Source organism: Sylvia atricapilla, chromosome 3 (assembly GCF_009819655.1).
Source record: "Sylvia atricapilla isolate bSylAtr1 chromosome 3, bSylAtr1.pri, whole genome shotgun sequence".
Taxonomy (NCBI): Eukaryota; Metazoa; Chordata; class Aves; order Passeriformes; family Sylviidae; genus Sylvia; species Sylvia atricapilla.
This window is the reverse complement of record NC_089142.1, coordinates 83,708,763-83,724,685: the sequence shown is the minus strand read 5'-3', so window position 1 is coordinate 83,724,685 and position 15,923 is coordinate 83,708,763. Positions and strand designations below refer to the sequence as shown.

General features: G+C 35.2%; 1 protein-coding gene across 2 annotated transcripts in view; it reads left to right on the top strand.

Moving 5' to 3' along the window:
* BTBD9 (BTB domain containing 9) overlaps positions 1-15,923 on the top strand; it is a 115,019-nt gene that overhangs the window by 85,011 nt on the left and 14,085 nt on the right. The window contains exon 11 of one of the 2 annotated variants that reach the window (XM_066316018.1): positions 15,437-15,515. In XM_066316018.1, the coding sequence (XP_066172115.1) occupies positions 15,437-15,515 (79 nt within the window). Of the gene's footprint in view, positions 1-1,537; positions 2,496-15,436; positions 15,516-15,923 lie in introns of those variants that run through there. The other variant, XM_066316020.1, reaches the window with a different exon arrangement.

The following is a 15,923-nucleotide window of genomic DNA, read 5'->3' as shown; positions in this document are numbered from 1 at the left end:
TCTAATTCCTAGCAAAGAATGACCTAGATACTGGTTGTGGGACTGAAAAGACAGTCTGCAAATTGATATATTGCATATCCAGAAGCCAGGTATGCTCAGCATTCAGTGAATTTTTATATGATAGTTATCAAACTGCCATTACAATTAAAGTACTTTTTGAGCTGAAGTAACTTCAGCATTTCTGCAAATCATACCTGAATATAAAATGAAACATATTTAGCTTTCTTTGACTGAAAAAGTCTATATTTCTATCAGTCTATATTTCTGATCATAAAGGCAAGAGACATAAATTGAACATAAAAAATGTTATCAGACCCAAAGAAATCACCTAAAATTTGATGGCCATGAACCCTGGAAGCCATGGGGAAGCTCAGAATTATAAAAATCTTACATCTTTCATTTTCCCTGAGTCAGTTTTCCGTATGATTTGCTTGCTTTCTTTGGACAAAATTCAAGTCATCGGCTTATATGGGTCAGCCCCCACCCATCTTTTATTTGTGCGAACCAAAACAAAATCGATTTTACAAATTCAGAGGCATTCTGAATTCTCTGTTTGTCACATCAAGCAAGAGAGTTACTCAGTCCTTTGTAGCAGCACTGCTGACACACATTTTTCTAAAGTTTATATTTAATCTCTTAACAAACAGTGTGACTCAAATGCTTTACAATGCACTCTAGATGTGTTGGTGAAGGAGAGCTTGACACGTCCTTTCAGTGCCTGAAAGGGCAGGGTATTGATGAGCAGAAAACCTGGGTTCCGCCTGCAGGTCTGGAGAATGATTAAATCTTTACTCGTTCTCAAAGACATCTCAGTGTAATAGATAAAACTCATTTTTTTTGTCTGCCTCCAGCAGTGGGAGCACTAAAAGGGTGAAACCACGAAAGGGAGAGAAAGATATCAGGAATCTTTGTGCACTTTTTCCTTTTACATTTTGATAGTGAAAGCCTTCTAACAGTCAAAAGGAGCACTTGCATAAGTATGCACAGTGCAGGTGAAATTGCTGATAGACTGCCCAGTTCAAATATCTTTTTGCCATGTTCAAACCACACTTTTTTGCTTTTTTTGTTATTTTCAAAGCCTTAGCCTTGAGCAAATAAAGGTACATCCCTAAAGTAAAGATAGCTGCCTTCTTTGGGTATACTTCAAAATCTTGATTCAAAACATCAGTACTCTGGAAGTTCTCAAAGCTGTGTCTGCAGGAACAATTTTCATGTGGATTAAAGAATTGCATTTTGCCTAACTTCTTGCTCTGACTGATGTGCAGTCAGCTGGCATAATGCCAGTCTTTATTCTTGAAGTCTATGGACATAGAGTGTCCTAGCACTGTCTGTAACTATCTTCTTTAAACAGATAAAAAGACCTGGTCATGAAACTTCCAGAGTTCACTGCCATCAAATTTTAGGTGATTTCTTTGGGTCTGATAGCATTTTTTATGTTCAATTTATGTCTCTTGCCTTTATGATCAGAAATATAGACTGATAGAAATATAGACTTTTTCAGTCAAAGAAAGCTAAATATGTTTCATTTTATATTCAGGTATGATTTGCAGAAATGCTGAAGTTACTTCAGCTCAAAAAGTACTTTAATTGTAATGGCAGTTTGATAACTATCACATAAAAATAAATATGTACTTTAATATCTATAATATCAATATTTTTTCTCTAGTATAGTATGTTACATAAAGATATAAAATGCTATATAATTGCCAAATGCTACAAATGTTAGGACAGCTCTATAAAGAACAGAGCATTGTAATTTCATACAGTGTATAATTACATATAGTACTGGAACACTCATTTTTTTTACTGAAAAATATTGAAACGCAGTATGATCTAAAAAAGCCATACTCTTAATGCTTAAAAATAGTTGAATGTAGAATGGAAGAGACATCATCATTCAGTGGCTCATGTGCTGAATGAAGGCCCTCACTTAAAATTGTTGGCTAAATTTTCGATATGGTAGTAGAGACTTCTAAATGAAGAGGGGAAAATTGAACCAGGAAAATGCGAAGACCTAACTTTTTGGGTTAGTTCCTGTAATTAAAAGAAAAAAAAAAAAAGCTCAGATTGAAAACCTGGGAACCTGGGGAGGGTTGCCATGAAAACAAACAACTTGTTTTCACTTTAGATAATTTTAACAGCAACAACAAACAGAGAAGATAGAGTTGGATTTTAACCAATATTAACAGATGGTGGTGAAGCGGAGGTGGTACAGTTTTTCTGCTTTACTCTCATAGTGTAATGGTGAAGATGCTCCTGCTGGATGCAAAGGATTTCTTTTTTATCTGTCTGTCCTTCGTCTTAGCATTACATTGATATTTTTAGTCTACCTCTGAATGCCTTCTGTTGCTGATTTCCAGGCTTTTCAAGGAAAAGGAAGGATTAAACTGAAGTACTGTGTCTGGGTTTGACTCACCATCAGGTTTAGGCAGACAGTTACAATGCCTACATTTGGTAATTTTCATTAACCAGACTAGAGCATACAGGGATAAAAACAACAGTACCCTCATCTCTGTGTTCTCTGTGTTTTTGAATGTTGTACTCCTCTCTCATTTGGATGAAACAAAACAAATCTTTTGCTAACATGGTCCAGTTTTGCAGCTATTTTTTATCTCAGCCAAATCCTATTTTTTAAAATGAATATTTGACATCTTTGCCTGAAATGAACTAATCCCATGTTGGTATAAAATTATCTTCACTTAGACTCGTGTCTTTGTTGAAGGAAAATAAGAAGTAGATATGTCTTTCCATGGGACTGTGATTGCCTTCTTGACTGCAAGTTCCTCTCAGAGGAACAGTCAACTTTTACATGTATTCATGTCAGGCTAAAATATTGATTCTTTCTAAAAACTATACTCCAAATTACATCTGTTTCTCTTACCAATACTGGAGATGTGAGTGCAAAATAAGTGGTTGATAAGGTCTTGAAATCCTGAGGTTACCCATTCTGGCATTAGTCCTGTGTTTAATATATTGCAGTAGACTGAAGAAAAATAACTCATTTGCTTTCCAGTGTAGAAAATCAAAGTGGATGTAGTTAAAACATGGGAGAATTTCACAGGGAATTTCAAGGGACATTTAAAGGGACAGTACTTCAGTGAGAAATTTTGCATTGCTAGTAATATTCTCTATTAATTTTCCTGTCTTCACAGATGTGTGGGTAAGTGTTTTTTCTGTAGATAAGACTTTTTTTCCTTTGCTGTTTGCTGCCTGGCTTTCTTGCTACCTGTTCTTGCAAGGGAGTTAGACTTCCATGGAAGTCATTAGCCTGCTTGCAAGTGTTCTGTGAAGTCTCCAAATAATTTTTGCTCAATTGCAGGCACAAAGGGTAGGATGAACTGTCTGCCGAACACAGACCTCAACAGACACCTTTGATAATCAGGAAGTGGCAAAAAAACCTATGAGAAAGAAAATTAAATTATGTTTAAGAAGCGTGTATTGGTTTTGGCAGACTACTGAAGCATGAACTTCCTCTTTAAACTATCAGTGTGCTGCTTTAGGTTGTTTTAATGGCATTTTTAATGTAGTATTTTGTGTAAATTAATAATTCAGTGCTCAAAGGCAGGAGGTGACAGGCTAGTCCTAACCTTCTCTTCTCCCAGTTTTAAAAGGCTGAAGAAAAAAACTGGATATCTGTTATCTTCACAGGGGAAGCTTGTGTACCTTCCCTAAGTGAGAGCCAATTAATGCATACTGGTGGTGTAATTGACAATTTTCACATGCTCTGTGGAAGCTATTTTTTTTTTCCACAATAAGCTGTTTTTCTCTACACAGTATGACAGTAATGAAAAACAGTCATGTTCCCTTCTATTTTTAAAAACATTTATGATAAGTGGACTTGAGCATGTTAGTGTTGAACAATAGAGACTTGCACTTGTTAAGAGAATTTGCTGACAGAGTCTGAAAGTCAAATGAAAAACAGAGGATACCAAAGGCCAGTAGGAGAACCAGACCTCAGAGTTAATGACACTTCTGCTAAAATAAACCCTGCAAAGACAAATGCTAAGCAGGCTATCACGGTGCTCATCAACTCAGTATCGTTCTTCAAACTTCTCTTCTTTGTAGTTATTGTGAAATGGATCTAATCCCTTGGTACCAAGCATAGTGTGTTCTGTCTAATACTGTGATGGAATTTGGGAGACAATGAATATTGTTTATAGATAGACAGTTCTAAAGCAGTTCTTATCAGCTATCTGTATGGCTGGTTGAGATTTTCTTGTGGCAGGCATTACTTAGTTTCCAGGAGGTTTATAGCATACTGCATTATACACATATCTTTAATTCTTTGATATTTAGAATGTTCTGCTGTTATAAATGTGTAAAAGCTGCCAAACTTAATTTGACATTTCCATTGCTTATTGAGGTTTTATTGCATAATAGCTATTTCAAATTCTCAATTCTCAGTTCAGTTCCTTCAAATTTTTTTTCTGTAGTTTATGTATAAATCTAAACAATACTTTCATGTGAAACAACCTTGGGGTGTGGATGTAAGATTCATGATCAACATTTATTAAGTGTCTTCTGATCAGTTTTTTTAGAATAATTTTCAACTTTGAGATTTTTGCTGTTGTCCTGTGTTTCATATTTCTGTCTTAAAATGTATTATGTGTATTTCAAGTTTTTATTCACTACTGTATTTAATATAATGATAATTCACAGGCAAAGAACGCCTAGAGAGATCTAGGCTGTGCTCTTAACAGTCCTAAACCACTTTCCAAATGTACAGAAAAATACTTTCGGTGTTGTCTGAGAATTTCAAGTGAGAAAATACTTCTTCTCTAAACAATAAAAGGACAAACTCAAGTTGGGGCTTTTTTCTTGGGTATAATTTGGTGAAACCATGCTAATGTCTATAATGATCTGATTATTTCTTCTGCTATTGAGATAATATTTGAAGTGTATGAATATCTGTCCTTGTAACAACACATGGCATATTATGTACTTATATCTGTAGTTTCTTATATTTAACCACCAACATAGCAGATTTTTATTCCTGTCCTCTTCTAGTTCCTGCACTTTACTGCTTGATCCAATTTCTAGAATTCCCTTGCATCAGTTTTCATTCATCATTATTCTCCTTAACTACTTCCACAGAACTGTTTTCTTGCTTTATAAAATGACTTGAACGTTTCTCAGCTGTTTCCAGCTGCCTGTATGCCTGCATCACGTTTCTTCTGTTGTTTCCCATCAGTTTTGCATGCATCTATTGTCCTGTCATACCTAGAATGATAAAACAACATTTTTCCTTATTTCTGTGTAGTCCTTAATTCTGTCTCATGCCTGAGCTCCAGAATGGTAGGGTGGAACAGGATAAAAGGAACTGCTATTGTATACCTCTGATGTCAAGCAGATTTTTTTTTTACCATACCTTGTCCTATTTTACATTAAGTTAATTTCACAGCAAAAGTCTTCTTGTATCTCTTCTTCTTTCAAATAGAGTATATTTCAACTATGATTCATCTTATTTATTTCACATGAAGAAAATTTCACAGCAAGTCTGTGAAATCCAGATGCTTGTTCCAGGGTTGCCAAACTCACTGTAGCAACATTCATACAATACGAAATGAAATATATTCAAGCAAGATGTCTGGGAAATTGCTACACTGTTAAGCTCAATTTCAAGTCTCACTTCACAAAAATAAACTAAGAGTTCTCATTAGTCTGTTCATTATCCTGGTAATAATGCTTACTGGAACAAGTCAGACAGATATAAAGGGTCATTTTATGTAATTATTGAGCTTTTAAGCCCTGCACGATAGAGGCATCAAAGTACATCTTTTTCCCTGTGTTTATATGCTCACATTTTCGAAAGATTCTAATAAGGCAAAAGAAGAAAGATTCCAGCTTCACAGTGCTGTCTTATTAAACACAAAGAATTAAAATTTCACAGAGAGAAAGCAGAGTTTCCATTTCAGAGCATTAGGAGCCTCTCAGCAGTGTAGAATTTCTGCATCTAATATTTTATTTGCTAGCTTCTATTTTAGGTGATTGTAGCTTGATTGAGAAAGGTCTGGCTTCTTTAAAGTTACATTTCTTAACAGCAGTTCAGGATCACAAGGATTTCCATTTGTTAATTTGTCTTTTCTATTTTTCCACTTCTGCCTTCAGTTCCTTGTGTTTGCTTTTCAGCCACAAATATACATGGATCTCTTGAGCAAGCATTCAACAGAGTAACAAGGAGCTACAAACTGCAGTGTCCTATTCTGCCTTAAATGTTTTTCCATGCACTTGTTCACCACAGCTCTGCATGTACCATATTCATTAAACCTTTGCCTTGCTCCATTTTGCCCTGCAGGTGCCATGGGCTTGGCTCCTCTTCATGCATTGCTGTGAGGAGAGTTGTGAAAACACCACAGTAACTCTGACATCAGTTTGGATGTTAGCTCAATTCTGCCTCAGAGAAAATAAGCAATACCAAATAATACCCAAAATATCACTAGCTGTTTCTTTTAGGTATTGGGCTTTTCTGCCATGCCAGCAAAGACTTAAATGTCTCTTTGGAGACCAGCAAAAATCGGTAAATTAAAAATAGATTTATGTATTGCTGTTACCATCTAGAAAAAATACTTAAGAAGAAAAGGTAATTTAGTATGTGTAAAATATTTGTAGTATAGTCGTCTATTCAAAATAAAAAATCAAAGCAGTCATTTACTTTCAAGAATTATCATCTTGTGGCAGTCCATTGGATTGCCTTTAGAGTCTTAAATTCTGTCTTGAAGATGCCTCTGTGTGCATACATACACTCATATGCATGTAGACGTACCCACACATGCACCCTCTCAGCACTTGCTTAAATAATATTACTACAAAAATATTACTACAAAAAAAGTTATCCAAATTGTTCCTGTCTGCTCTGAAACTGTCACATTTATCTGCCTGATATAAGAAAGGAATGCCTAATACCTGAACTGTTGTTTTGTGGCTGTGTTTCTTTACTTTGAAATTCATTGTTGCTTAAGATAATAAACTAATGAATAAGAGATGCCTAAATGTTCATGATGTAGTGTTGGTTTTTTGTCTGTAGCTCTTTCTTACAGGCAAAATCATTAAATAATACAGCAACTGTTGACATCTCCTTGTACTGTCAGGAGGCCAGTCAGGTGTTAACATGTCAAATCAAGAGATTTGCCCCAATTTGGTTGTTGATATTCAGGATCTAATTTCATCAAGACTCTGAAAAGTATACATTTGTTTGTGCTGGCCAAAACAAGTATGGTCTTTAGGGTTACCAGTGTTTTGCACTGAGATTCATTCAGTATTAAGCCATTGATTTATTCCTAGTAATGTTTTTACCAGGACAGATTATAACAAGGAAGTACAAAGTTGAAGAATTATTGTATCTTTAGGTTCATCCTTTGAGGTTTTCTGCACTGTGGTGCATGTGGTCTATTTTTTTTTAAATAATGCTTTGTCTCTTTGTTTCATATACTAAAAGAGATGATGCTTCCATTTTGCTCTTTGCTTTTCTATTACACTGAATTCCCACAGTAAGTTTTTTTTTTTCCTCAATACCATTACAGAACATTATCATATTATCTAATTTCATTCCATTATTTTTCTTCTATAGCTGTAATTTTTCTTTCTTAATGGATTTAATATATTTCATGTATATTTATAAAGTCATTCTACCTTTTTCCTGATACCTTGGTTGCTACACAAATGAGTTTTGCTTGACTTTGTTTTGTGCTGTTTCATCATGAGTCATGTTTCCTTTCTTTTTGAAATTGTATTTATGAAATTTTTCCCATTTTTCTGTCCATAAGTTTTGAAGGCAGAGAGTTCCCAACTAAACACTAAAATTCAGTTTATGACACACTGTTATGAGGGATTTTCATTTTTTCTGTTCAAAAAGTAACAAGAAAAGTTGCATTTGTTACTTTTGTCTGTCTTGGTTCACTTCACTCTCATGTCTAAAATTACAGCAGTCATAGATTCAGGTTCAGGGTTTTTAGTGGGTGAGCTTCAGTCTGAGGTCACAAGGCTTTCCGTTCTGACATTGAGGTTAATAGATAATTCACTGTGGTAGTAGAAAGGGTAACAGTTTTCCTCCCTTCCATTACCAAACCTCACTATGCTTCTATTGCTGTTGGGAGGAGGCACATGCTGATTTTTTTTTTTCACTGTTTTATTCTTCTTAGAGGCTGTGGTTCAATTTACTGCATTCCTTGGAGGTTTGACATGTCAATTAGATGTTATCGACAGTAATAGAAGAGCGGTTGCTGTAAATGTGAAGTTTTTACGAGTGGGCCGTGAAATTACACCCAGGGGAATGTAAGAGACAAGGGCGATAAATAGGGTTAGTGTACACACTACAGAGAAACTGACTAATAGGGAGCATGTTTCTGCCTCATATCTCTAAAAGAATTGTTTATATATTCGTCTTTCATCAACTTCTCCATTGCTATGAAAAGTTGTGTAATAAAAGTAACCCACAATCTGTTGTAGATTTATGGGGACAAGAAGTCTTCAAAGTTGAAAGCATCGCATTAATTGTATTATTGGGTATGTTACTGGATTGGATGGCTTTTCATATTTTTCCTACCAGTGTGAACATCAGGAGCAATAACTATTAGTAATAAGTTAGCACAAAAAACCCAGTTCAACCTCTGAGATCATACAGAGTTGTCATGTGCATGTGTGCTCTGATGTACGCAGCAGGAAGATGAACTCCCGAGTTACTCCAGTTCACAGCCTTCATCTGCTGTCAGCTTTATCTGTCATGCCAATCCCCAAGGATGTGTGTGTAGATACTACATGCACAATTCTTGCTACAACATAGAAATTTGGCTCTTGGCATTCTGCCACTTTCCAGCAAATTGCTAATAACTTAATTTTATGCAAAATTTTAAAATATAAACTATATTTTGGAGAGTACAGAGAGGTGACCTGTTGAAACAAACAAACAAAAAGTTGTAAAACATAAAAATTATGTGAGCTTATGCAGTACAGAAATACTAGCAGTTGCCTACATTGGTATGGAAATATTTGAAAATTGATTGCTTTGTTTAGATAGAAAGATAATCATTACATTCTGTTTTCCCATAGTTCGATTTGACTATATTTTGACATTTTCTTCTCATAATACCTTTTCTAAAAGAGCAAAAATGCCAGCACTGAGGCTTTGAAAGCAGGTGTTACTACACAGTCTTTCAAGTGAGAAGTTTATTATAAAGATGTCAGAAAGCCAGTATAGACTTCATAAAAGCTATTTTATGTCAGAATTTTTATTCTAGCAGGTCTGTTTTGCCAAGCCCACATTTGGTTTCTACAACAAATCCTATGCAATACAACATTTATAGCAGTTTAGTAAAGGACTCTTAGAGGACAGATATTTCATCTGGATTGGTGCAAGGGACCAAATATAGGGATTATCCTACAAATAGCTACAAATTTTAGTTCAGATGCTTTCAGAATTATGCAGTCCTTAAGGGAAGTATATTTACAATAAAAACTTCTGAGGGAAAGTTTCCCAAAAGGTCTTAATGCATGTTTTTACTTGTCAGTATATAAAGTTATTATGTAAAAAATACTGCAATAGGTGACTTATTGCTAGGTGACTTTTAGGCTGACTTTTTAGGTGACTTTTTGTTATTCTCACATTTATTCTAGACTTTTGTAATATTTATATAAACCATATTTATTACCTCTGTTAGTACTTTTTGGTTGTTTGGTGTTTTTTGAGTTTTTTGCCCAGATGCATCATTAGCTCAGTTTTACCTCCATCTCTGAGAGCAACAGATAAAAAGTTGTGGTTCCAGCTTGCACCTTCCTTGCTTCCTTAGGAATCCCATGTTTGTTAGGCCACCTTTTGAGAAAGTGCTGTCATGGTCACAGCATGGGATGGAAACTCAGTTTTAGCTGAAGGTAGATCAGTGGTAGAATTTATCTTAATTGACTTCCGTTTATAAACCAAAACATTGATGAGCTTTGATTCCTAATGATATTTTCTTTCTCATGTTTTGTCTTCCCCTGTCAGTGGCTTGGGAGGCTGGATGGCAAGGGGTTGACTGAGCCAGCTACTCAGGACTTCTTTATGGATCTGTCTTTCTGAATTTCTATGTTGAATTACAGCTGTATCAGGAGAGGGAGTATTATTTCACTTCATTGTTTAATACTGTTATGGAGGAAAAACATGGGTTTTATAGGCAATTTATAAGGTAGCTGTAGACCTTTTTATAACAAAGAGTATCTGTATAACAATTACTTTTTATAGTGTTTAAGGTGTGTGCTTCTGTGTTTATTTTATAGTTACTCCATAAGAGAGCTTAGTATGGTATTCATTACCAAAGCAAGGGGTGTAACATATCACGCAGTACATACTGTGGTACTCCTCCAGTCTCAGTAAGCTTGCTTATCTGTGCACACAGTTTTTTTTATTTGGCAGCATCACATGCTGGTTATAATCTACCTTCTTTATATCAGTGCAGTCATCAGACTAGTATATAGAAAAGGGACACAACTCTTCTTTCATTGTCCTGTTACCTGCTTTTACAAATTCCATTAAAAGAATACATAGTCACAATTGAAAAAGTCTATATACAAATAATCTAAGAAGTGTTTCATCACTTACTGCAGAATAAGGCATATGTAGATAAATATTAGAAAGTCATATGGAGGTTACATTTGCTTCTCAGTTTGCTTTGCTGCCTTTTTTTTTTTTTTTTCTTGGAGTGAGGAACAGAAAAATGGAAGTTGTATGTCATCCTGGAAAGTAAGGAGACAGGATGTGCACATTGAAAATGTACATGCTTAGCCTAAAGCAGGCCTTGATATGAGTATGATATGGTTATTACAGCTTGATGAATGTTAGTTATGTGTAACAGCTTTCTCCTTTGTCTGCCATCTTTAGCCTGAACTGGGTTGCAGCTCTGATCACTGCTGCTCTGGTAAGCCCACAGTGTGGTAGTATTCTGCAGTGCCACTGCCTCATTAGAAAACCTCAATAAAATATAAGCTTCCACTTCTTTCTTAATTTGTTCTGGAAGAGAAGGAAATAATGGGGAAGAATCACTATTTATGTCCTATTATGTGTAATAAATCTTTAGAAAGATAGCAGCTTTTCTTAGAAATAACTAGGAAAATAATCCAAATGCTGAAAAACCCTCTATGATTTTTAGAAGGTGAATTGGAGTTTTTTTGGAGTTACAGATAGTTTAAGGAATAGGAAGGTATTAATTTAATTTACCTGGACATCAGAATTTCTTGCATTCTTCTTGCAATAGCCTACTAAGGAAAAAGAAAAGAAGAAAGTGGCTTGATTTCACATGATCTTTTTCCTTCCTCTGAATAGAGTATGATGAAGAGACTGTGAGATGCACAAAGCCATCAGGTTTTCAGCTGTTGCTGTTAGAGAGGTGAAGATTCCTGGCCCAAGAGTCTGTTTATATGTTTAAACAGAGAAAGTGATTTCCATTGCAAGGAGCTCTGAGTGAGACAGGCAGAGTCAGAGAATAAGAGAGCAAAAGATAATTATCTAAATTATGTTCAGGCTATTATAGAAGACGAATATAGTTAAAATGTAATTAAATATGACAGGCTCACAGGATGCAAGCATAGCTTTGGAATGCTAATCATCAATTACTGCATCTCCTTAGGGGAGTCAGGCAGAACAAGAGAGTTAGAAGCTATGTGGCTGAGGTGAGATGTAGAGTGTTAAACGCTGTAGGACTGTAACAAGGCTAATTTCTTTTTTAAAATGGAGCTGGTAGCCAAACAACTTGTAGTGCTGCATTTCAGCTTGAGGATCCTGGTATAAATCTGAGTAGACTGCTAGTCCCAAGTCTAGCTGAGATGGAAACCTCAGCTTGAAGCAGTGATTATTTCTGTTGTGAAAGCGATGTCCAGAACTGCTGCAGACTGAGCCAGCAAGTCTAAAACAAATCAACCAGCAAGACAAGTGTCAAAGCATAAAAAATATCAACACTGCCTGAATATTTAATAAAGCTAAACCCTGCAAAATATATTTGTTATAGGGTCACTAATAAGGTGTACAGAGACACAAAAACTCCAAAAGACAGCAGTGTCATTTTATGAGAGAAGTAAATTCTGATAGCTTCTTTATGACTGTGTCCTAGGTAAAGACAGTAAAAGTATTGCCACCAGTTTGAAAGATTTGTTTGTTTGGCATATGGGGAGTAAAGGTGAAGAAATGCCATCCATTACACAGGACTATCTTATGCCAGGCTTAAAATGAAGTGCTTTTGATCTGAATTAATGCTGCTCTTTCTGGTATAGGGTGGCTTATGTGTGAATCAGTGTGAGAGCAATGTATAAAGTTTGGAAGAAATTTTTGTAAAGACTATCAAAAGTGATTTTGAGAATAGAAAGATAGACTTGCATGAGGAAAGTGTAAAGTAAGCACATATGCATGGCAAGACTAGATAAATGTTGACATGACTACAAAACAATTTGCAAAATAGAATTTCTACAGAGAAACTCAAATTATTAAAATAGTACCAGCAGAGAGAACTAGTAGGAAAAAAAAAAAAAAGGAAGGTTAAAAAGAAACTTGAGGATTACCTATGATGCCTTTAATTGAGGAGCACCACTGAAAAATTGTTGTGGCTCTATACATTAATAGAATTCTAAGTGAATTTGTTATATCAGAAAAAATTGCAAAAAAGAGGTCAGATATTCCTTGATAATGTTCTGTCAATAATCTCTTTTCTCATATGGGTATAGTTACATGCATAAATTATCTCTGCTGCATAATTACACTGTAAAGATACTGCCTTGCATATATCGACATTCTCAAACGTACTTGTTGCAGTCAAATCCATGCATCTTTCTAGTGAAGGTTGCTGTGCTTATTTCAAAAACGATTCTTTCCAAATCCATTAAGCTTGTTCTGTTTTGCTTTTCTCCTTTTTGATAGGAAAATAAAATGAGGTGCCTGATTTTCTCATTATGCAATCAAATATTCATTCTCTAGTGGCAATATTCTTGAATTTTAATAACTCTTCTACAGATTGTCTATAATTTTGACTTTCTTTTTTCAATGGGAAAACAATAAAATGGACACATATCCAATAGTAAATATTCTTAGGACTGAATTTACTGAAAATGCTATCTATTACACCCTCAAGATTTTCTTTTATTCTTTTTCATTATATTTTAAAGTAGTAATTATAAAAGTAGTATTATTAAAGTAGTAATTATAATCCAATCCTAATAATAGCATTGTAGCAGAAAGTAAGGACTTGCAATGCAGTGTGAAGTGAACAAACATAGAAACTTCCTGGAGGAGTTGATCTGGAAGTACGTCATCAAAACAATCTTCAGAGACATTTTTCTCAATCTCTCTTACTATATACTGTGCTCTTCAGCTGTATTCCCAACTAGATGCATCAGCTTCCCTGGAATCACATCATAGGACAGACAATGGCATTTATTGCCATGCTTGGAAATTTTGCACTGAGCTCTTGCAGTGTGTATTTGATCAGTGATCAGAAATAGTAGAAATAAATACAGACCCACTTCTGTTCTATTCTGTGGTCTCTAATGTATTTTCTTACCACAGATCAGAAACTCTACATTAGTGTCCAGGGAGGCACAGGCTCTTCTTAATGTCTTCTTTAGGATTTTAAACTCTTTTATTTAGTGCAGCTTTAAAATATTCTCCAAATCACTAGAAAGCAAACTGGTTTTTACATCATTGTTCTCCTTGCATAAAGTTTGTATGTGTAAATGTCAAAGCATATGCATAATGCAAGCTACAGCAATGCTTTGTTATGAGAAGTCGTGCTGTGATCATCTTTTTGTCCAGCCTCTCATCTTTGTGACTTCGTAGTTCATGGTTCTGTTTGCCCATGGAGATTGACTGACTGGGCTAGAGTAATGTTAAAAGGCATCTCAAGAAGAATAATTCTCCTGTTTAGGGGGAAATGTTTAAATCATAACAATCTTTCAGGTCTTCAGTCAATCAATCAAAATATTCCCATTTTATATTTTATTTACAGCATGAAGGTATAAAATGGAGGTGTAGCCACATAAGGGATATAAATAAACCATATCATTAGGTAGATAACTTTCTAGCTCTGAGGCCTGCCATAGACCACATCTTCCTGCTATCATGAATGACTCTAATTACACCCATTACCTCCTGGAGTAAGACCAGTAAACTACTTGAAATTAGGACTTGATTGGATTTGTAATCTTTAAGCAGATATAACCAGACAACAGTGATAAAAGTAATAGCCAACTAAATTCAGATGAAAATGCCACGTTTGTGACAAAAGGAGTTTTCCGAATAAGGGAAAAATCAAATGTCGGACTAATAGTCAGTAATGAAGCTGTTGATACTGCCAGGCTCTGGGGTAGTCTGCTGGTAGTGAGTGGTGTTCTATTCCAGTTTTGCTTTGGTCCTCTTTTTCTTACTTGAAGACTTCTGAAAGTATTCAGAACTCATTCTGGAAAACTCTCCAGCTTTTTTCCATAGTAAGTTAATCAAATTAGACATAACTTTATTTTATTTCTGAAGCCTTCTGTGACAGAGTCTAATTTGGATGGGAAGTTAAATTCTGGATTTTTTTTCCTGTTTTAGGAATATAAATTAATTTACATTTTAATGTGTTCAAGTACTAAAATAGTGGAAAACTGGTGCCCAGCTGAAACCTCTAGTTCCTGGTATTCTTTCTATTTGTTCTGTTTTACTGTGAGCACAATGTTGTCCTTTTCCTGCTGTGTAATAGACTGCTCAAGGTGTGGCGCCTCACTCAGATGAGTGTGAATGAGGAACAAAGATTATAGTGGTCCCAATGTACCTTTAGTGTTTTCAGTCTAGCCTGAAAATTGTACACCAGTTCTGGAAGAGTGGAGTGGTCTGTTCTCCTCACTGCTTCTGTGTCAGGATGGGGAAATGCTCACAAACCTGAACTGCTTTTTGTCATTTGTAACTTCCTGGAAGGACTTTGGCCCACTCAGAGAAAGTTTGGCTCCTCTTGCTTTACTGCTCCACTTAGAGTGTGAAAAGTTGGAAGTCTTAGATGGTTTGGTTTGGATTCTTTTTATTTTCCTGCTGTTGTAATTTTCTTTAACCAAGCTCTGGTGATTCCTTGTGAGAAGCTAATAGGATGTATTTACTTTTATTTATCTGACCTTTTGTTTATCTAATATAGTCAATATTAGTCAAGGCTTTTAGACTTTGATACGGGCCTTTTTTCCTTGACCATTTTCTTAACTTTCAGCAACAGTATGATTGTTGTCCCTGCATACAAATTATAGTGGAATAAGGTATGTATGAAATTGCACAGTCAGAGTCAGGACACTTAAAAATGAGGAAGTAGTGCTGGAAATTCAGGCAATAAAAAGTGTTTCTCCATTTGCCCTGTTAAGTGATAATAGTACATACTGTCACTTGAATGCATTCTGTATGTTTTATTGCAGGCTTTTGTGACTGTGTTCAATATTTGAATGTATTTCTGAATTTTCTTTGTAGATCCTGGCAAACAATCACTTTTGATAAACAACCTGCATCTTTTATCAGAATAGTTGGAACTCGCAACACAGCTAATGAGGTAAGGAACTTCTAAAAAACCTTATGTTCTTCATGAATATACAACAGCACAGTTTTTGATATCTTGCAGTGAAATTGATAAGGCCTTCTCAAATGTACATACTTCGTCTTTTTGCTCTGGCAATCTAGCAAAACACTTGAACAGTGTTATTATCTGTCTCATTTTGACCTTTCCACACTGCCATCAAATGTTCCTATTTTATTTGGTTTTAAATTAATCCTTATTTTGATGAACAATTAAAGTACCAGTTTAGTGCACTAGAGAAAGGTGCATGGTCTCTGATATACTTGGGTTTTATCACCCGTATATTATCTTTTTAATTAATAAAAGTAAGAAAAATCTCATTATTCAGAAGAAAATCTTATTTGCATAAGATTAACTTAAAATTAATTTTCATACCTGGTAAAT